General features: G+C 37.6%; 2 protein-coding genes across 7 annotated transcripts in view; both read right to left on the bottom strand.

The window, feature by feature from the left end:
• The window catches only part of LOC5512233 (Fanconi anemia group A protein), a 46,034-nt gene extending 33,804 nt beyond the window's left edge, over positions 1–12,230 (bottom strand). For 2 of the 6 annotated variants that reach the window (XM_048721013.1, XM_048721015.1), the window contains exons 1-20: positions 11,964–12,230; positions 11,193–11,311; positions 11,008–11,071; positions 10,347–10,507; positions 10,035–10,127; positions 9,302–9,378; positions 8,404–8,510; positions 7,965–8,044; positions 6,515–6,551; positions 6,187–6,223; positions 5,977–6,083; positions 5,083–5,168; positions 4,867–4,932; positions 4,652–4,727; positions 4,006–4,250; positions 3,166–3,261; positions 2,586–2,648; positions 2,160–2,248; positions 1,176–1,236; positions 571–620 (exon numbers count right to left, since the gene is read on the bottom strand). In XM_048721013.1, coding sequence (XP_048576970.1) covers positions 571–620; positions 1,176–1,236; positions 2,160–2,248; positions 2,586–2,648; positions 3,166–3,261; positions 4,006–4,250; positions 4,652–4,727; positions 4,867–4,932; positions 5,083–5,168; positions 5,977–6,083; positions 6,187–6,223; positions 6,515–6,551; positions 7,965–8,044; positions 8,404–8,510; positions 9,302–9,378; positions 10,035–10,127; positions 10,347–10,507; positions 11,008–11,071; positions 11,193–11,311; positions 11,964–12,042 — 1,793 coding nt within the window. In that variant the 5' untranslated portion in view covers positions 12,043–12,230. Of the gene's footprint in view, positions 1–570; positions 621–1,175; positions 1,237–2,159; positions 2,249–2,585; positions 2,649–3,165; positions 3,262–4,005; positions 4,251–4,651; positions 4,728–4,866; positions 4,933–5,082; positions 5,169–5,558; positions 5,564–5,668; positions 5,740–5,844; positions 5,851–5,976; positions 6,084–6,186; positions 6,224–6,514; positions 6,552–7,964; positions 8,045–8,403; positions 8,511–9,301; positions 9,379–10,034; positions 10,128–10,346; positions 10,508–11,007; positions 11,072–11,192; positions 11,312–11,963 lie in introns of those variants that run through there. The other 4 variants (XM_048721014.1, XM_048721017.1, XM_048721016.1 and 1 more) reach the window with 4 other exon arrangements.
• Positions 12,231–14,062: 1,832 nt separating this feature from the next.
• Positions 14,063–20,312, bottom strand: LOC5512253 (E3 ubiquitin-protein ligase znrf2). Its single transcript, XM_001632524.3, has 6 exons — positions 19,839–20,312; positions 19,600–19,695; positions 16,726–16,785; positions 16,021–16,066; positions 15,442–15,507; positions 14,063–14,929 (listed from the first exon to the last, which is right to left on the bottom strand). The coding sequence occupies exons 1-5, from the start codon at positions 20,146–20,148 to the stop codon at positions 15,453–15,455; spliced, it is 567 nt and encodes a 188-aa protein (XP_001632574.2). The 5' UTR covers positions 20,149–20,312; the 3' UTR covers positions 14,063–14,929; positions 15,442–15,452.
• Positions 20,313–21,510: the final 1,198 nt, after the last annotated feature.

Below are 21,510 nucleotides of genomic sequence, written 5' to 3'. Positions count from 1 at the left end.
ATTCTTTAAGAGTAAGATAGCATGCTTGGGTCATTCATTTAGACAAAAAGACTAACAAATGCGCAAAGGTTGTTTTGGCCGTGCTTAATTAAGGGTTTTATAGAGGAGGACCGTAGGTCTACCGAATCTTCAAGAGTTTTTCATACATTTTAAGTAATTCAGCGCTTCTGATCTTTAGATCAATTCACAATAATATATCCTTCATTCCATTAAGTAGTACTGTCTTATTATCTATGATGGTGTCCGTACTCAAACCTCCCCCAAATCCATCAGGCATTTATGGATAAAGAATATCTTATATATAAATGTTTATTTGACCCCACTTACTCAAACACCTGATAACTGAACTCACTCCAGAGTTCAATTCCTACTGTATATGTATTTCATTATGCCTGTTGTCTCGGCCAATTCAATTCATATCCCTTCTTATTGCTGAATTAGCACACCAATATTAAGATAAAGGTTGTTACAACTGTATTCGGTAGCTTCGGAAACTTGTATCAGAATTTTTTGTGGTTAAGTACTGCTGTTGACTCAATAAAGTTGAAAAAAAAAATAATCATGACTGACCTGCTGAGTGTGCTTATAAGCTTCTCCCGGATGTCAGGAGTATCTGGCACCTATATTACAAACTTGCATGAGTATACAATGCCAACCTATGTACTTTGGAAAACTACTTTATAAATCATCTAAATAATCGCTCTTTGACTTTTCTTTGTCTCTCCCTTTTTTCGCTCGATTTATCACGTTCTGATGTGACTTGCACTACCTTGGCCACAATGAATTTTGTGGAGTAAACAAATAAGGACGCAAAGACCTCACTATATCTTGTTTACACGAAATTTACTAGCTGAGGGATATTGTAAAGTTTAAAAAAAAATCCGAGAAAAATTCGGAAGTGCGTGAGTGGGTCAAGGACCAACTCGGAAAAAAAGAACATTGTTAAATCAGATCAAGAGAAAAAAAGTGCAGGCGCCTAGCCAGGATTTGGCCAAGGGAGGAAAGGGTGGTGTGTGTAGGGGAGTTGTGCGCAGTCACATTGCCAAACAAAGAGAGAAATTCCAGACCATTCTTGGGAGCGGTATATATCAGGAATTTAACTTAGGACGGCGAAGACTTAAGTGAATATATCACATAATTCAATATGGTTAATATGGTCAAACAGAGAGAGAGACCTTTCGTGGGAGCAGGAGTGCTGGAAGGAAGCGTCCAATGAAGTAAGGTTTGCGGAAGATACTAAAAATGATAAAAGCAAAAGTTATTATGAGGAAACCGAGGAATGCGAATCAGAATGCCATTTTTCCATTGACTTATTCAAGGAAGTAACTGGGGTGGTTAACAGGCAACTGGATAGCTATTTTAGAGTTTGCTGGAAAATAAATCGTTGTAATTTTAATTGTAAAGAATAGCAAGGAATTGGCTGAGTGATATATCTCAAGTTTACCAGTCTTGCTTACCTGACGTCCATCAAACTAACTGGTACTCTACCAGTCTTGCTTACCTGGCCTCCATCACACTAGCTTGTACTTTACCAGTCTTGCTTACCTGGCCTCCATCACACTAGCTGGTACTCTACCAGTATTGCCTACTGGCCTCCATCACACTAGCTTGTACTTTATTAGTGTTGCTTACCTGGCCTTCATCACACTAGCTGGTATTTTACCAGTCTTGCTTACCTGGCCCCCATCACACTAGCTTGTACTTTACCAGTCTTGCTTACCTGGCCTCCATCACACTAGCTGGTACTCTACCAGTATTGCCTACTGGCCTCCATCACACTAGCTTGTACTTTACCAGTCTTGCTTACCTGGCCTTCATCACACTAGCTGGTACTTTACCAGTCTTCCTTACCTGGCCTTCATCACACTAGCTTGTACTTTACCAGTATTGCTTACCTGGCCTCCACCAAACTAGCTGGTACTCTACCATTCTTGCCGATCTGGCCTCCATCACACTAGCTGGTACTTTACCAGTCTTGCTTACCTGGCCTTCATCACACTAGCTGGTACTTTACCAGTCTTGCTTACCTGGCCTTCATCACACTAGCTGGTACTTTACCAGTCTTGCTTACCAGGCCTCCATCACACTAGCTGGTACTCTAACAGTGTTGCTTACCTGGCCTCCATCACACTAGCTGGTACTTTACCAGTCTTGCTTACCTGGCCTCCATCACACTAGCTGGTACTTTACCAGTCTTGCTAAACTGGCCGATAACTCGCTCAACTTCGTGGTATGATTGTTCCTGTTGCTGCAAAGAGATTCGTATATTTTACGAATAGAGATCTAAACATTGCAACTAATGGACGTAAGGTATCCCTAGCAGTCCCAACTAACTATAAGTGACAAAATCTATATACAGACAATGAGGTAATATAATCTCAAAAATTTTGGAAGAGGTACAAGTAAAAACAAGCAAATTCACCCCAGAACCAGATAATGTCAATAATTGCACAAGTATATTTTTACAATGATGATACTTTGGGGTGTTATTTATCTGTTTACTGCCAAAATTAGTGGTACAAAGGTTATTCAAAGGCAAACAAATAAATCTGTCTGTATCTCAGGGGACAAAACATGTCTCTTGCCTTTTCTTCGCCATCTTTGTTGCTTGATGCAGAACTATCAGTTTCTGACAGCTCAATTGGTTCCTAAAAAATGAGATCTTCAACTCAATAACACAAATTAATTTTATGATTGTATTTTAATACAAACACAATAAGCAACATTAGTTTCACATTAATTCTTTTAGGTTAAACATTCTATCTTGCATTGGCACTATACTCTATGTCACTCTTTGTCACCTGACAGGTGAAGTCTGATCCCCATACCTGACTAAGCGCCTAATGGTAGATAGCTAGCTTCTATAGATCAACCATCTCAGATCAACCTGAAGACCTAGCACTGACTCGACAGGGCTACTGTCGGAAAAACTGCCTGTCCTAAATGCAGAGCTATATGAACAAAATCCTGTCAATATTCTGAGCTTCCTTCTATGAAGCACTGTTTTATTCACTAATTCAGTATTAATAGCACTAATTAGTGCATAAGGGTCGGCCTCTTTTGGATATAAGGTCGGCTTGCCTGACCCTCATAACACACTTTATTTTGTAGTTGTTTGTTATATATTTGTCGATATCTCATGATAAAATGAATAGAAATAGAAACCTTGAGGTCCATTAGTCTGGTTTTGGCAAGATCGGTGTAGTCCATGAGGTGTGAGCGTAGATTAGCAGGAATATGAGGGGCTTTGATCACATGGACCTGAAATATACAAAGGAAATGCCATGGAATGACTCATTCAACAGACAAGCTGTAGAATAATAAGGTACAGTAGTCTGTGTAGGCGTGATGGTTTCAGGGAAACAAATCAACACAAGGGATAAATGGTTGGTTTGTTGGTTTAAATGGTACGTTTTACGCTTCTGTGAAGACAGAGTGGTTTAACTGACGTTTCGAGCGTTAGCCCGTCATTCGAACGAAAAAGTCAATACCCTCTGATAAAAAGGACAAAAAGGTGTTGCGGTTAGAGTATACAAAGTTTAGAGAATGAATGTTTCATTACTTTTTATTAGTGATGAATAGCAAATCCACCCTACCGACTAAACCCACTCAGTTTTGTAGTAGACACACTAGATGCCCTTGTTATTTGTGGGTATCGTGGATCTGGGTAAGATTCGTAAGGTCTAGGAGAAATTACGTTAAGGGTAAGGGATACAATTAGGGTCAGGGTTAGGGGTTCTCTCTGTGTCAATAAATGGTATGTACAAATAAAGAAATCACGTAAATCTGTTCTTTTCAAGGGTACTTGTTTTTAAGAATTTGAAAAAATCAAACATAATTTTTAATCCTTTCCAATCGAGCGGTCGATCTGATCTGGGGGGGGAATAGCATAAACTTCCATTTGTGAATACTGAAAGAAATGGTATATATTCTTTTTAACGAATTATTGCATCTGCCTTATATATAGTTTTGAATTGTTGCTCTTTTTTAATAAGCCATTGTTACCTTGAGGTATTCAACAGGGTCATAAGGTACAAGTTTTGTCAGGAAATTGAAAAAGAACTGCACAGCCCTCTTGTTGGAGAGACCAGACATGGATGGATCATTGAACAAGGTGTTGAACCACATGGAATAAGGCTTGAACACGTGGGGCCCTTCCATACATGCCTGCCTTATCACCAGGAATGCCAGACCGATCATGTGTTCATCATTAGATGCCAAGGCATCAGTTATCATCGAGTTCATGCAGCCTGGATGAGTAAAATTTAGATATACAATGATGATGCAGGTTGTTATAAATGGATGTTGATGGTGAGGGTGTTTATGTAATGGATGCTGAGGGTCTTTACGATGACCTGGTCATGTTAATGATGGGTGTCCAGGGTGTTGATGATGATAAACATGATGTTCAGGGTGTAATTGGTAATAAATGGAGTCGATAATGATCATGGTGAGAATTTAAAGGTTGTTGGTAATGGTCATGATGATAATGTCCATGGGTGTTGATGACGATAAAAATAATATTCAGGGTGTTGATGAAAGTCATGATGTTGTTGTTATGGGTGTTGATGATGGTGAAGATGTTGTTCAAGGCGTTCTGATGGCACTTTTTGGCAGAATTTGTGTATTTTAAAGGCCATCATCCCCTTACCTTCAATAAGTGTCTTCGCGTTTGGTGAATTCACGATGAACACAGATATCAGAGAAAAGAAGTTCCCAAAATTAACCTGAGCACAAAAGGTTAAGTTACTGCAAAGATATGAAAGTTATCAATCTGGTTCAATACTTACATTTCCCTGTGTTTCAGATGATGCTTTGATTGTCCAGTATCTATAAATATTTTTTTTTACTTTAAGCTCTACTTGCCTTTTCCTTAGAAAACACTTGTTTGATAACCTCCAGTATGGCAGATGGCTCGAAAACGTGTAGAAACTAAAGAATAATAAAAGTCACGTCGTTTTATAAAATACTTTTCGTAAAGTACAGATGAGTACAACAATGGTCTTTTAATAATAAATCGTAGAATACCAATTTATCAGTTAAGATCCCCAGTGCTAGCTAGTCTACACTATTTACTGTTACCTGACTCAACTGTGTGCGAGTAACTTCATCCAAAGTTGCGTATCGATACTTGGTCAGGGAACCAACCCATTGGCACACATCAAACACTACGACAAGGAATAATTCCATAAACCAAAAAAACATGAGAAATACATCAACAAAGAATGCAACAAATTCGTACCATGTGTAACGTTTACTTACATTACATCGGTATCTTAACATGCATTTTATGGTTAGTTATTTTAAACTTGGCAATTTGCTTTTCAAATAAATTTGCTTAGTAGGGGAGTACTTCCCAGCTGAATTTTTCATCAAGCTAGAATTACATAACGAAAGCCGCGCAACCCAGCTGAATATAATAATATATTGAATCAGGAATCAAAATAAATAGCATTTTCAACATCGACTCTGGGCGCCGACTCGCAACACACCTGATGGAATGTCATAACACACCTGATGGAATGTCATAACACACCTAATGGAATGACATAACACACCTGATGGAATGACATAACACACCTGATGGAATGTCATAACACACCTGATGGAATGTCATAACACACCTGATGGAATGTCATAACACACCTGATGGAATGTCATAACACACCTGATGGAATGACATAACACACCTGATGGAATGTCATAACACACCTGATGGAATGTCATAACACACCTGATGGAATGTCATAACACACCTGATGGAATGTCATAACACACCTGATGGAATGTCATAACACACCTGATGGAATGTCATAACACACCTGATGGAATGTCATAACACACCTGATGGAATGTCATAACACACCTGATGGAATGTCATAACACACCTGATGGAATGACATAACACACCTGATGGAATGACATAACACACCTGATGGAATGTCATAACACACCTGATGGAATGACATAACACACCTGATGGAATGTCATACAGAAGATGATAGAGAGCAGAGGAGAAGAACTTTATCAGGCTGGACCTTGGAACATTGTCAATGCAGCGAATAATCTCCAAAACGTCTAGCCTAAGGAGAGTAAGAAGATGGCACTGTATGTCATAATAATGGTAGATAGCACCTTCTCTCTCATTGCAACAACAGAATCGACATATATGTATATAGTAATTACCTCTTTTCAGTAATCTTCTCACTACAAGCAGATTTGCCTAAAAATGGATAAATCAAAATAAAACAAAACATGCTTGAATTAAAATTGCAATATGGAATTAATAGGAAATACAATGGCAGTGATTACATATAAACTATTAATACTATAACAACATTGCAAGTAGGGCCTAAAGAAAATAAAACCATGCAAAACGTCATGGAAACTGGGGATGCATGGAAACAACAGTACGGCAAGACACCATAAATAAAAGACCATAAAAATATCATTAATAATTGGTGCTTTTTTTATTTACTAACACCGACCAAAAGCAATGACAGTATTTACTTACATTTTGTCACTGCTTCTATCAGTATAGCTTGAGATAGCTGTTATAAGGAAAAGATAAATGTCTTAGGGAAACATCATTTATTATCCCGAGGGGGGGGGGGGGGCGTGAGGATACTGTGCAGGAGGCCTCGAGAAATTTCCGAGGTCTAAAGGGGGGGGGGGCGTCGAAAGTGTGTGAATTTTAAAAAGGGGGACACTGATTTCTTTGTGTGTTGTCTCTTCTAATTTGACCAAGTGTCAAATCAGACTTCTTGGTTCAACGATTCTCGGGGGCAGTTATTTTGCATTTAAAATCAAGGAGTCCAGAATACATATTAAACTACGTTTTATCTATGGTATGCAAACCTGTTTATTACCCTATTTTTTTTCATAATTTCCTCTATATACTTATGTTCCATATTCGAAATCATTAAAACGTTCTAATGCCACAAGCGCTCATTCTTTGTCATCAATATCCTCGCTCATATCAATTTGCTGTCTTCCTACTTTCTTGTGCTGGGCTTTTCACGCATGGAGAAGAACGAAAAGCTTTTTTGCTTCTTCTGTGTCATCAACCATATAACCATAACCATATAACATCAACCTTTATCAGGTTGACAACCTGGATTTAGTCGTACATTTAAGAAACTGAGTGCCTTCACTCTGAATTTATATTTTCAGCCAATTCCTTCCCCTCCACTTTATCACCAGCTTGCAGCAGCTAATCTCTTCTCCGCGTTCTTTTGACATTGTCGTATCCTCCTTTGCTTATTCTTTCTTTGGGTTTTCTCGAGGTGCGGGGGTGAGGGTGGGGGGGGGGGGGGCACCGAAAATATGGGGGAAGCATAAGGGGGCATGCTAATTTTTTCCCTAAGTTTTAATCAAAATCTTTACCCCCCCACTTGGGATAATAAATGAACATCACCAGTACAATAATAAATAAATGAACATCACCAGTACAAAATAGGCGATTGGACTGATCATCTGACTTTTTGGGTGGCAAATTCATGCCAAAATGAACATAGAAATGATCACACCCATCACGATAGACCCTTTCTAACAAGGAACTTGTTGGCTTACCAGAAAGCGCTAATTAACTTGCATTTTGTTGTTGTTATTTTGCCTGAGAGCATGAAAGTTTGCCACTTTGATATAAAAGGTTGCATTAGCTAGAATCAAGAGATTGTTAGGTTGACCATATTCCGTACATGGCTTACTGTAAGATTGACCCTGACAGGGGAGCATACAAAAGCGTACGGACATATTTACCACATCCTCAGAGACCCAGGGCGGCGCGGAGACCGGAAGCGGGAGTAAGAAAGAGGGGAAAAAAGACGTCTGTCTGCTTCCCCTATTTCTTTTGTTTTCCTGCATACTCCTGCTTCCAGGCTCCACGACGTCCTGGGTCCCCAGTACTTGGTTATATTACATTGAGATTAGACTAAATGAATCAGTATCAATATTGGACTTACCTCTTGCAATACATTCTTTGCACAGTCAACATGTTTTGAAAGCTCAGGATATCCCAGAGACAGGAGAATTCCACAAAGAACTAGGATTGAGGAATATCTCTTGTCAATTTCAAACTGAGACTGCATCTTTTGTATCAGTTTAATTTATTTTTTAACTGACTTGATGAATTTTTTTGTATTCTTTAGAAAAAAGTACTATGATTTAAACATTGGTTCATTGTCGTTCAATTATATTAGCTCACATTATCTTGGAAGAGAAGAGAGCAAAGAAAGTTTAAAATTATTTAGAATGAAGTTCTGCAATATCTACAATAACAAAGAACACATACACAGTTATAATTTATCTTGAATGGTATTCCCACATAATGATCCCCACATAATGAATATCCAAGAGTGGTAAATCTTAAAAAAAAACTTACATACTATAAAACAGTTTTACCTGACAGTATATGCATCTGTGCAGATTGGTCCTGCTCTGTGATGCAGTGGGCAATTTCCAGGAGGGCTGATGACATCTTATGACAAACTTTGTCATCTTGTGTGCAGCTGTTACAAATGGCAAAAGTACAGGATTCAAGAACAAAAGCGACCCAAGTGATTTTTGGTTCTCACTGGAATGCAACTAATTTTTATCTTTTGCAATTGTGGTTAACCATCACCATTACCATCCTTTCCACACCATCACCATGTCTGCCACCACCAGCACCATTAATACCACGCTAATCATCATCCTTACCACCATCACCATCCTTGACACCATTATTACTATTATCCTTAACACCATTATTACCATCCTTACCATGCCATCCCCATCAAACCCTTAACCACACCAGCATAACCACCATCCTTACAACCACCATCTGCACACTCATAACCATCCTTAACACCATTATTACCATCATCCTTACCATCACTATTACCACCCTTAAAATACCATCACCATCGATATCCTTAACACCACACCGTCCCCAGGATTTTTTCTCCAGAGGGTGTGAAATCCAAAAAAGTGGACCTGATTTTTCCATGGGGGGAGGGGGGGAGTTTTCTAATAAAAAATATCACCACAACCAAAAGAACAAGAACAGATTGCTATGCCAATGCAGTATATCCACAGGACATTTTTTTATCAAAAAAAAGTTTGACTTATAGATTTATGACATTCAGAATAATCTAGAATGCCTTTCTGTCACTTATGTTTTAAAGTTTTCTCTACAAATAGCACGTCCAATGCAAACCTAGGTAGACTTTCCGATGTTGTGTAGGGTACAATCACACTCCTTGTAACCCCCCTGGTACGGGCCTGACTTTTACACAGAGACTAAGTACAGACAACTTACCATGCTAAATAAGTGTTGAAGCTCACAGTGTGTGAAATGTGCAAAGAATAAAGGACTTCAAGGGGCACCATTATGTCCTGTTAACAAACCACAAGCAACTTCTTGTGAAGTAACTTCAACATTGTTCCAGACTTTAGATAAAATTATTTGACCAAACTTGTCCAATCATATCCACATGGTCACAAAAAAAACTGAGTCTCTGAAGTACACACAACATGCATATTGGTGTATACTATGTGCCCCTGTGTTAAGTAGAAAACCAGCACTACTAACATTAGTTCTATTAAGCACTGCTTGACATGATGGAAAAACATGGAAAATGCGAAATTTCAGATAGAGAAAGACAAAAATTTTTCGGTGGCTATAGGTTCCTTGTGTTACGGACTGATTTTTAAAACAAAAATAAAGTGATGCCAAAGTGAATACAACCAGATTTTGGCTTTTTAAGATAATTTTTCCTTGATAATAATCCTTGTGTATCAGCTCAGGGACAAAAAGGTCAAATTTCAATGACACTTTACAAAAAGTCACATCAATTTAAAAAAAGTCGCACTTGGTGTTTTGTTTGCTGTAAGTTACTGAGTACTCAGAGAAATTCTCTGCCTTATTCGATGTGAAATGGGCTTATTTGAAGTGTCACATCATGTTTTTCTGTCATGTCGCATGCTTAGAATATGCAGTACTCCACACTAGCTAGGATAGGATCATTGTTTTCCATTCTTGGTAGACTTACATGAGCAGATAAGCACTTTGAAAAGTGCACCCTATTAAAAGAACTTTCAGCAAGCAAGGAACTGATTATCTTGACAGTGGTCTTTACAATTTCCTACAAAACAATGTTAAAACATTCTCAGAATTTTCGTCAAACAACCATAATAATTGAACCAAGAATTAATTGTAAAAAATATTGCAAACACCTTTATATTTTGAGTTTTGAGCAATACTTTTGAATAGTTGTGCATAATAATTCGTTTTTAGGACACTGAGCAGATTTTTTTGTAAAAGATCATTTGTAGTAGAATTATAATTGATATATAAGCCTCACCTTTTGCTGGGAGTTGAGAAGATGTCTTGTTATACCCCTCTCTTGGTACAGACTACTGAGAGTTGTGAGGAGTTTGTCAGACATCACTTCTGCAGCAAGCATGTCAATTGGACAGAGTGGAGGCTTGGCTTTATGTCGCAGCATCTCAATGCATCCTGAAACTAAATATTACATCCAAATTATTTGCCCCTGCATGTCAACTTCCTATTCTACCAGTTTGCCACAATGCAAATAGAAACATATTGTATGTACCATCTTGGAACAAAATTATTTTTGCTGGTCAGAAAGTGTTCTGCATCTGCAATTAGACCTGGACAATAATAACAGATAATCTCTGTTACAGGCCATTTCTACAGTGGTTCAATCTCTTATTATTAAAAGAAGGGGTTATGGAAAGGGCATTTGCCTTCTATCTAATAAGCCTCCAAAGAACATCTGAGTTCAATGTCTTTTTAACAATCAAGTTTTATTGCATTACTTCAATGATAAACATGTTTTGTGCATAGCCTGATAATGAGTTACTACTTAAGGATATTTTGTATGACAAGCATTGATGAATCAGATTTTCAAATTAACATTCCCATCTCTTTCTAAAACAACAGAAAGGGAATACTTAGAATTTTTACAAATTTCAAATTACAAGGTAAATAATGTACAGTACCTGAAAATGACTTTCCAAAAGCTTGGTCTGACTGATCCATTGGAACACTGCCATCCTCTAGAGACTAGTAACCAGCCAATTAATCAAACAATACATAATGGCACATAAGCTCTAAAATAATTTTTAAAAATGGCCAGTTTCTCTCAGAATTGCTTTGCATGAAAATGTGCACCCCATATGCCTACCTCTAACAAAATTCCCTGAAAGCATTGGTTACTGCTAATGACATCCAGGGTGTCGGTGTGAATTTTTTGCAGAGTGATCCCCTGAAGTTCATTCTGTCGTTGACATCTTTTTTTGGCTGCTGGCATAAAAAATGCTTTTTACAAAGCCTTTTAGTCTCTCAACGGAGGGGGGGGGGAATTGGAGCAAGTGGGGGGGGGGGGTTCAATAGATAGGGGGCGTTGAATAGATAGGGATGTTTATTATAAACTATTTACAATATAACAAACCCAAACGCAGTGGGGTTCTAGTCTCAGTCAGGATCAGGTTAAACGGTAGCCTGAGCATTCCTTGAAGTTGAGCAAAATGCTAGATGGCACAAATGAATTTGATTTATATTACAGAAATTCCTATGTGGTTTGTTTTTTTAGCTCGGAGGGAGGGGAGCGGGGGGTGTTCAGAAGAGGTGCTTATTATAAAGGGGGGCATTAATTTTAATCTAATTTTAGTCAGGATCACGCTAAATTATAGTCAGATTATAGCGGGGTTTTTTTTACATTTAGCAAGTCTCACACAAAAAAAGCCAAGATGGAAAAGAGAAAAGGGGGAAGGCGGGCGTTTTAGGGCGTTTTGTTAGAGAGGAGCAATACAATAATACAATACAATAAACTTTTTTTTAACGAGGGTAAAGTTCAATACAAACTCGTAAAATTAGGGGGGCGATCATTAAATAGAATGTGTTCTTCAGATAGGGGGCGTTTATTCTTTTATTAGATCATTTACGGTAAGCTTACCTAGAAGGAGTTGAAATGCGTCGGTCCTCTCCCTTTCGCTTTGTATTCTTTTTCTCTCGCCATCTCCTCTCGAATTCATGCCCCCTTAATTTAACTGCTTTCCCTAGCTTGTCTGTCGTGTTTTATTTGGCAGACGTCTTACTTCTGTCTTGTTTAAGCATAGGAAGGTAATGTCATATTACAAGTTTCTAAACATACAAAATTTTCAATAGTGCCGCCATAATGAAACTAAATATGTAACCTGGCCACACAGGAATCCCACTATTAATTTACCAGATGCTTGGAGACAGCGACGCGTTATTGTTATCTGGTTATGGATGGTATAATATCTGAAAAATATACAAGGGAGTGGGACCATGACGGACTACCCTGCTAACAGAGCTTTACCTAATTGTTTCTATCTGTTAACTTATCCGTGTCGCGTCTCTATTCTTTCGCGTTCTCGTTTGGGGAACGCGAAAGAACAGAAACGCGATACGCATAAGTGAACTGATGTAAACGAACAGGAAAAAAGCTCTGCTAGCAGGGTAATGCCGGAATAAAATCTTGGGCTTAGTACAAAATTCAAAGATTTTTTTGCTGTCTTTAAAGTTGATGATACCGTAATGATTCGAATAAGCCCCACCCCCCCCTTCCCCAGTAAGCGCGCCCCTTCTACCTCGAAGTTTCGAATAAGCACCCCCTTGACAAAAGCACAATTTGTACGGTGTGAATCTTCAGTTTATTTTAGCTCGCATTGCCATTGTCATATTACACCGATATTGTTGTCGATTTATAAACAGTGAAACCCCCTACATATATGTACTGTGTTAACGAAAGTTTATTTATGGGAGGGGGGGGGGGGGGGTGAGGATTTCGATAAAAGGGAACTTAGTTGACCCCCCTTCAGGAGGAACAAAATTTTCCACCCCACCCCCCTTACGCTTCCCCCATATTTTCGGTGCCCCCCCTCCCTCCCGAAAATCTAAGAAAAAAGGAGCAAAGAAAGGAACGAATGTTAAAGGAACGCGATCAAGAGATTAGCTGCGAGCTGAACAGAAAGTGGAGGGGAAGAAATTGGCGTAAAACATTAAAGCTGCATTGTCACCAGTTTACTTCCGGAGGTCCGACGGAAACCTCAACCGTTAAAAGACAAAAGAATCTACTAAAATCCGAGATATTTAACAGGCCATCCGCTCTAAATTATCAATCACACTCTCAAAGAAACTTACAATAGACACACTGCTTTCAATATTTTGAAATATGTTTCGCGTTTTTCGTTAAAAATGATCGGAGATTGTTGAGTAATCGACCGGAAGTAAACTGGTGACAATTCGGCTTTAAGAAAAAGTGAAGACACTCCATTTCTCAAAGATGCGACTAACTTCATGTTGCAACCTGATAATGGTTGATGCTATACATGACGTAAAAGAAGCAAAAAGGCTTTTCGATCTTCGCCTTGCAAAAAAAACGCAGCATGAGAAAAGAGCAAAGAGAGCGAGGAAGACAGCGAATCAGATATAAGTTAGGAGTTGATGATGGAGAATAAGCGCTTATGGCATCAAAATGTTTTGTTTATATTTTAGATATGGAACATAAGCACTTTATAATATTATATAGCGGAAACCATAAAAAATGGATTTTTTGGGTGTATACAGGTTTACATTGCACAGATAAAATGTGGCTTAATACGTATTCTGGGCTCCTGTATTGTGCAAGCCAAATAACTGCCCCCAAACCGAGACAAGTTAAACTAGGAAGTCTGATTAGATACTTCGTCAAATTTAATAGAGAAACCAATGACCCCCCTTTTAAAACCCAAACACTTTCGACGCCCCCCTTTAGACCTAAAAAATTTCTCGAGGCCCTCGCACAGTATCCACACGCCCCCACCCTCCACATTTTTACTGTTGTTTCAGATTATCGCAAATAGAGTTTTGTTCTCAATCGACTCTAAAGCTGGTATTTTTTTATTAAAATGAAATCAGCGCCCCCTCTCCAATAAGCACAACCCCAAAGACCAGAAAAATTAGAGTGCTTATTTGAATGCAACAAGCACAACACCACCCCATATCTGCCACTTGAAAGTTTATCAGATAAACAATAATAACAAATAACACTTGGTGTTTTTCTATATTTCATTAATTAAGATGAAAATAGTAAGTAAAAATCACATTTTACTCCTACAGTTCTATCTATCTACCAGTGTTAATTTTCTATTTCAAACACATTCCTTTATTTTTTTAAATAAAATTAACAAATTATAATAATTTTTATAATGCATTAACCACTGGTCAAACTTATATCCACTGGAAATATCAACTTATGCGCTAAGATTAACCAAGCTTAAATAGTAGACGCTCTATGATTGGTCAAACTTATGTAAGTACATCCACTATGATTGGCCAGCTTCTTTATTTAGTACATGCACATTGATTGGCCAATTTAGTACATACACTATGATTGGCCAATTTAGTACATGCACATTGATAGCCAAAGTTCATATAAATTACAGTTTATAGTGCATAATTGGAGAAGGATAATTATAGTGCATGCACAATGGTAATGGTCATCAATGAAAAAATGCATTGTTATTTAGCTATGGGCTACAAAAATGCACCACTTTGTTTTCCATAAAATCTACCTATAGTTCTTTCACTCCAAAAGTGAGAAATCAAATTACATTATTGAGTGCAGTCCTTTTAAACTCTTTCAACATAAAGAAAAAAAATATATATTGTAACTATACTTTCTTATCCTTATATCACAACTTTGTATCTTCTTTCTTTATCCCTCTTTCTTGCAAATTTTAATCCACATTTTATTACAAAATAATTTATATAGTATATCAATATATACAGACTGTGGTTCACATGTGGGAACCTCCCTCCAGGCAAGTACAGGGTCTAGCACAATGCATGATGGGTATCTCATCTCTATGCCAAGAGAGCCTGGTGACCACAGCTATCACCTCACTCGGACAATGCCTAAAAGACACAACAGCACAAGTCACAAAATGTTGAGAAAACTGTGCATACACAGGGTGCACGCACAACCCTCCTTGGGCGCCAGAATTAAAAGCCTTGAATCATTGATTGTTTACCATTTAATTGGAAATTCTGGAATGAGATCCCATTTTTCCCGGATGGAATACAGGAAAAAGTTTCCTGTATTCCAGAATTTCCAGGGTGACTTATGTACCATTTGCTTCTGTACAAAGAACTTCTACTTTTGGGGTCCTGAGGAATAGTGGCCGATGGGGGCCTCCGTCAAATATTCTATGGATAACTGCAAATGGTACGTGATTTTCTGGAATTTCTGGTATCCCTGTAAATGAGCCTACCTCTCAATAGATTCCACATTTTCCAGAAATTTTCCAGTGGGAGGAATCTGTACCATTTACAAAATAACCAAAAGTACTGGAATTTTCGATTAAATGGTAAACAACCATTAAAAAGTGGATCATAATTTTAACAAGGGAGTTTCACCAAACACTTACCTTATTTATCACTAGGAAGGGTGCTCTGGGCAAGTCCGGCTTTTTTGAAACCACAGATCTATGCATCTAAAACAACAGCAGTGTAAAGATTGAAACAAAGTTGCTATAAGAAGGCTACTATAGTTATGAAAAAAAAGGAAAAACGTATAAATGGGTCATACGTTCCAGTAAAAAAATACAATAAAATTTTGCACTTCACACTTAGGCTGATAGTGGATGAGATGCTGTTAGCCTGTGTGCTCTTATTGAAGAAAACAATATGCTTTCTGTAGTGCTGGTACAATTTAAAAGATATCATAATCATTAAAGCTACGTTTTCACCAGTTTACTTCCGGTCGATTACGTAACAATCTCTGATGATTTTTAACGGAAAACGCGAATTTTTTTTCAAAATATTGAAAGCAGTGTGTCTATTCAAAGTTTCTTCGAGGATGTGATCGATAATTTAGAGTGGATGGCCTGTTAAATATGTCAGATTTTAATAGATTCTTTTGTCTTTTAACGGTTGAGGTTTCCGTCGGACCTCTGGAAGTAAACTGGTGACAATGCGGCTTTAATTTGGTTTCCAATTTGACTTACTTTTTGTGATATATACATAGACATGGTAGTCTTGCAATTGTCTCCCCTACATAATGAAATCAGAAGTCTCTTATTGGTACATAAACTCGAAGTAATTAAATCTACCATTAGCTTTTGCTTTCTTCAACTTTATAAAGCTGAGGTGAGGATGCAATGTTTAGAAAACAGTGTTGCTGTTTTCAATAGGAGACATGCGCTAAGAAATCACGTGACTGTTTGGTTGGCAAACTAGCGCGCGCTCAGGCTTTAAGCGGCAAAATAACAGCAACAAAAAGCAACTTATCCATCGATTACGAAAAAAGCCAGAATTTTTTTCTAGAAATGGTTTAGTTTCATATTAAGATTTCATTTTTTCGTCGATCTCTGGTATGATGGGTACAGTCATTACTGATTTTTTGTTTTGAATTTGCCAGAAAGGTCACATGGTCGCTTAGCGCAAGTCCCCTATTAATAAAGGAATATGTTGTAGAGAATGTACTTCAAACACTTTCCAAAACATATCCAATGGTCCAATAATTCGTCTTTTGTTCTTCAAGGTTTTTATACATAAGTTGAATACACTGTTCTCCTCTGGCAGTTATGGAGGTCAAAACTAAATGAAGTCTAAATATTTATGACTGACAACAAGTGCACAAGCATGAAAAAAGGATAGAGAGCTTTCCCTTTTAGGAGTTCTTCTTCAAGCAGTGTCCTTATTAGACCAACCTGTACTAAGATCGTCAAGGCAAATTGTACATTCCCCTTTATCTTCCTGAAGAACATCCTCTGCAAAAAATAATATTCAGATTAACTGTAAGAACTCCTTATAGGAACTCATACGTAATGTGTAAAATTACCTACTCATACATACAGACCGCGAAAAAATGCCGGAAAAAATGGTCATTTCTTATTGAAATTACTCATTCCCTCAATATTTTTTATGCAGGCCGTCTTTTTTCAGAGTTTATAACACTGTTGCATACAACATTGAAAATGGGGGGGGGGGGGGGGAATTCCAGTGATCTTGTCATGGGAAGAAGCAGAAATCAGAAGAAACTAGTCAACTAGCAATACGCATAAGTAAAAACACTTTTCTGAAGGGCATGATAACAGGTTATGTCTAGCATCAAGTAAGTGGTTCCATGGGGCTCAGTACTAAGTAGAATGACATTATTTAATTGGTATTGGTGGTTTACCCTAACATGTGTGTGATCATGGCGATGCTCCGGAAACCAAAAATCATGAACTGATTCATACGTCAACCTTTTGTTGTGCCAAATCAAATGCCATAGCTGACAGAGCAAAAAAATGGCAAGTTTTCCCAAATAAAGTCTGGTTAACTTCGGTAAGCTCGAATTTTTGCATAGAGGTATCTTATGATATGTAAACCAACATATCAAAAAGTATTTTTTTCTTTTGGATTCATCTCACGATATGAGGCTTGAAGTGCAATTTTCAAATGTACAAAGTATTAATTTTCCCCGATTTTAGGGAGAAGTCGGGCTCTGATCAGAAATTAAGATAACTTTGCTCGCTAATATCTAAATTTAATATCTTCTAAATTTCTTTAAAATTCAGAATTAAGCTTTTGGTCAGAGGAATTTCTTGTATGCAGAATCTTGAGCTTATATATTGAGAATTGGAAAATTTCATGCCATTTTTTTTGATATGTCACCATAGCTGCTTTGATTAGTGCAAACAGAAAAACTACATCAACAAGTCCATTTTGACTGACACAAACTACCATTAAGTGCGTCATCTGAATCGACGTCTAGCCTAACTTTTTTTGTCTAAATAGACATTCAGGTTTTGCATGACGAAGCATGGCATAAATCACAAGATATATGAAACACAAGATTTAACAAAGTTAACAGTTACAGTGTCTATTCCACCACTTACATAACAGGGTACATAATGTGCCTAATTAGAACTAAGAATATTGCTATTATTTCCCTAATAAGTTGAAATTATACTGTATATATTATTATCCATGTTTTTACTGCTGAAAGGATATCCAATAATCTGGATTATAATCTACTTATCAAGGAATCTACTCCCCTATAGAAGCTAAAACAATGGAATTATGAAGAATATTTTAAGCAAATGGCAGCAGAAATGAAATTGAGGTTACTGAACACTTATTACTAACCTCTGGAATAAACCCTTATCCTTAACGCATTAAAAGCAGTTTAACATCCAAAGGTACTCAAGTAATCTGACTTAAAAAATGGACAATGAAAATGATATCAGCTGTTACAGGAGGCAGATGTATGTAAACATGCATAATCTAAAGCAATCAGAATTGCAAAAATAGTGAGGAAAAGAGAATACAAATAGATGAATATAGGTAAACTATGAAGGTAAACACCTGCTTACAGTAACAACCCTGGATATAATTTACCTATCATGCAAGAAAGAACCTCATGATTGTAAAGAACAAAACGTTTCAACAATATTAGAAATAGCATTCTCAATACACCAAAAACTGGAAATCGACTCTGCCAAATTTCCGTCTTTAATAAGACTTCTTCAGGGCAGACTGTTGGGTCTGCCCTGATTTCCAGTTTTTGGTGTATTGTATTCATTGTTCTGGTACGAGATCGCGACAGTTTGGGCTTTTTTTATTCTATTAGAAATAGCATTCTCAATACACCACATTCAATGAAAATGACAGCAATTCTAAGACCAAATGATGCTTTTATTAATTTATAATTCCTAAGTATAAAGGAATTTTAATAAACTCCAGCAATGCTAGGATTATAGATTTTGCCTCTTATCTAATTAATGACACATATTCTTTTGCATCCAGTTAAAAAAATACAGTTTTTACCTGCTTACCAGCTACTCCCTGGCACTTATGTAAGCAACATATTAATACTTCTATCAAGCAGCCAATCTCATTAAGCAGCCACATCCACTATTTCCCAGTCACAAATTAATTATTCATTGTTAAATGTTATCAGAAGTCATGATAATGATTGTAATAGAGGCATGATGCTTTTGATGACTCTATGTTTACAATTCAGAAAACAGTATGGATAATAGTAAATATCAAGGCTGCCACTATTAGCCTACTAACAACCAGTCTTGTTTATATGACCTGAAATACATTCTTAAGAAATACCCCAGGGCTGTAAGACCAGATTTTGTGCATGTTCATTATTTTCTATAATTGGCCTATTTTCATCTATACATTATATCCTTTGTGAACAAAATGCCCTGTGGGGTTTCCTATAAAATATTCAGCTTCGGCATCATAGGCTCTGAGGCTATGAAAGTTGTGTTGTGTTATAACCATTAGGGCTTGTATGAATAAAATTTGTGTAATTATTGAGGGAAAGAAACACTAGCAGATTTTAACAGAGCTTGTGGTCCTTTGACGATAATAATTTCAAATAACAAACTACAAAGCGGAAAAAAATGAAACATAATTTTTTTTAAAGAATTTCTATCAAAGTACTTATACCTTAAATTACGGATTCGATGTTACGATGGACGTACTTACATGGTCCTTCTTGAAACAGGGTTTTTTTTCACGAGGTCGGTTTCGTTTTGACAGTTCAACGATTTCTATCTCACTGGGAATGTTTATGCTCTTACCGTTGTAGGAAAGTCGCGGTTTTGTCAAACAAATCACGAGATGGAGTTCGATGTCTTGTGGAAGAACAACTTTAGCGCAAACTGGACATTTCAGCCCTTCAACACAAAAACAAATCAAATATATATTTCAGCAGCCGTACGGGTCACCGGATCTTTAAAAGAATACGCGGAATACGGATTTAAGAAATGCGACGTAGTTGTGTTTGGAGATGGGAAATTAAGAATCAAAGAAACCTTACCAGTGATAAAAGATGTCGCGAAAAGTTGAGCGGGAAGTGATTGAGCTCCTTGAATCATAAAATTAGTCCGAATTGTTGGTGAATTGTCCTCGGCAGATGAGGATAAATCCGATTCTTGTATAGAGCTTCCATGTACAGGAATAGACGTAGGACGATCAACACTACTTAAAGAACGGGTCCGTATTCTCGGATCTAAAGACAAAACACCATTTGTGTCAGCACCATTGGCAACATGGCTAGAGTGTGGCCCTGAGGACCGAGTGTCGGAGCGTTCATTCACAGCACTTGTAGTCGACTGCTTGGTTCCCATGATATTCTTTGTGAATAGCTATGTTAAAGGATTATTGAGGCGCCTTATTGGCCCTAAATAACACTCGAAGAAGCAAAAGACAAGCACAGGCAGAAGATAGTTCCGACGCCATTTTCACTTCTCTCCCTGTTTTTGTTTTGTAGATCACCAGACTACAGCAACAGGGCATTATGGGTATTTTTGACGCAACAGTGAAGACAGCCAATCAAAGGTATCTGATAAGATTTCATAGGATGTTTATTCCGATCCCATACTACGTGAACCCCTTAGTTACTGAAGCGATATGTGTTTATAATTTCCTGTAGTGGCGGATACAGATAGGGGAGGGAGGGGAGGAAAGAGACTTCAGACATGCCCTGCCCCAAGCACATCATTCGGTAGAATGGTGAAAGCCACTTTTGCCCTGCGTAACGATTGAGCAGACACGCAGCAATCATTTCACTTTATACTTAGTATTTTTTTTTTCTTCTTCTCTGCTTAGTGCCCAGGATAAATTAACTGCAGGGAGGGTGGAATTTGCCTGTGCAATCACCCTCTTAGAAAGACCATGTAGGAATTGAAATCCACGATGATACCGTAAATACTCGTTATATCGCCCTTTTGTTCATTCACCCATTCACTTATTTATTTTTGGTCTCAAGGAGACGCTGATTCGAAGCGGGGCGCTATATTTAAAAATTGCCGAATAGTTGTCATGTCTTTATTTTAAAATATTAAATCAAAACAGTTCAATACAATACAAATACTCCATTACATAAAAAAAAACGTTTTTTTTATTTATTAATTTGTATCTATAAGGTTACGGCTGTAAGCCCTACTATAACAATTATATGATGAAATTCAAAGCTAAGACATCGAACAGAAGAATTGTGGATGACTTGTGGGAGAAAAACAGAATTTAACTAAAGAATTTGATAACGGGGCTTTGGGATGTTTGTCCTTTGATGTCCGTGGAGGTTTCAAAAGTTGGATTCTCCAGGGTGTTTTTTAAACAAGTACCAGGCCGTTCAAAATCAGGTGCGATGGGCGCGCTTGCATCAAGTAATTAAAAATCTTGCTAACTAGATACCGTGTCAATGCATACCTAGCAAAAAATGGATCCCACATTATCGAGCACCTTATTATCTGCCAGTACTATTATCAACGCTAGCTAGTTTTCTCTTGTGTTGTCACCGCGTAAAGCTAGCTCAGTGTATTGCCCAGCGAATACACCGCGAATACCTTATATTCAAACACCTGTTTTGCTCATTATTTGACCCTTTTTTCTTCATAAGCCATAAAGTCAATTAAGCGCTTTGCACCAGCTGATCGCTTGACTTTTTGAGTGTCAAATTCAAGCCAAGATAAAAAAACGATGAAAAC

This window comes from Nematostella vectensis, chromosome 13 (assembly GCF_932526225.1).
Source record: "Nematostella vectensis chromosome 13, jaNemVect1.1, whole genome shotgun sequence".
Lineage (NCBI taxonomy): Eukaryota > Metazoa > Cnidaria > Anthozoa > Actiniaria > Edwardsiidae > Nematostella > Nematostella vectensis.
This window is presented reverse-complemented; position numbering and strand designations above follow the sequence as displayed.

What these genes read in the sequence shown, in the direction of transcription:
- LOC5512253 (XM_001632524.3), bottom strand. Translation starts at nt 20,148, where the DNA reads ATGGGAACCAAGCAGTCGACTACAAGTGCTGTGAATGAACGCTCCGAC. An exon ending in CCTTGACGATCTTAGTACAG is followed by an intron (nt 16,067 to 16,725) that starts GTTGGTCTAATA and finishes TTCATTATGTAG; the next exon opens with GGGAGACAATTGCAAGACTA. An exon ending in CTATGTATATATCACAAAAA is followed by an intron (nt 15,508 to 16,020) that starts GTAAGTCAAATT and finishes CTGTTGTTTTAG; the next exon opens with ATGCATAGATCTGTGGTTTC.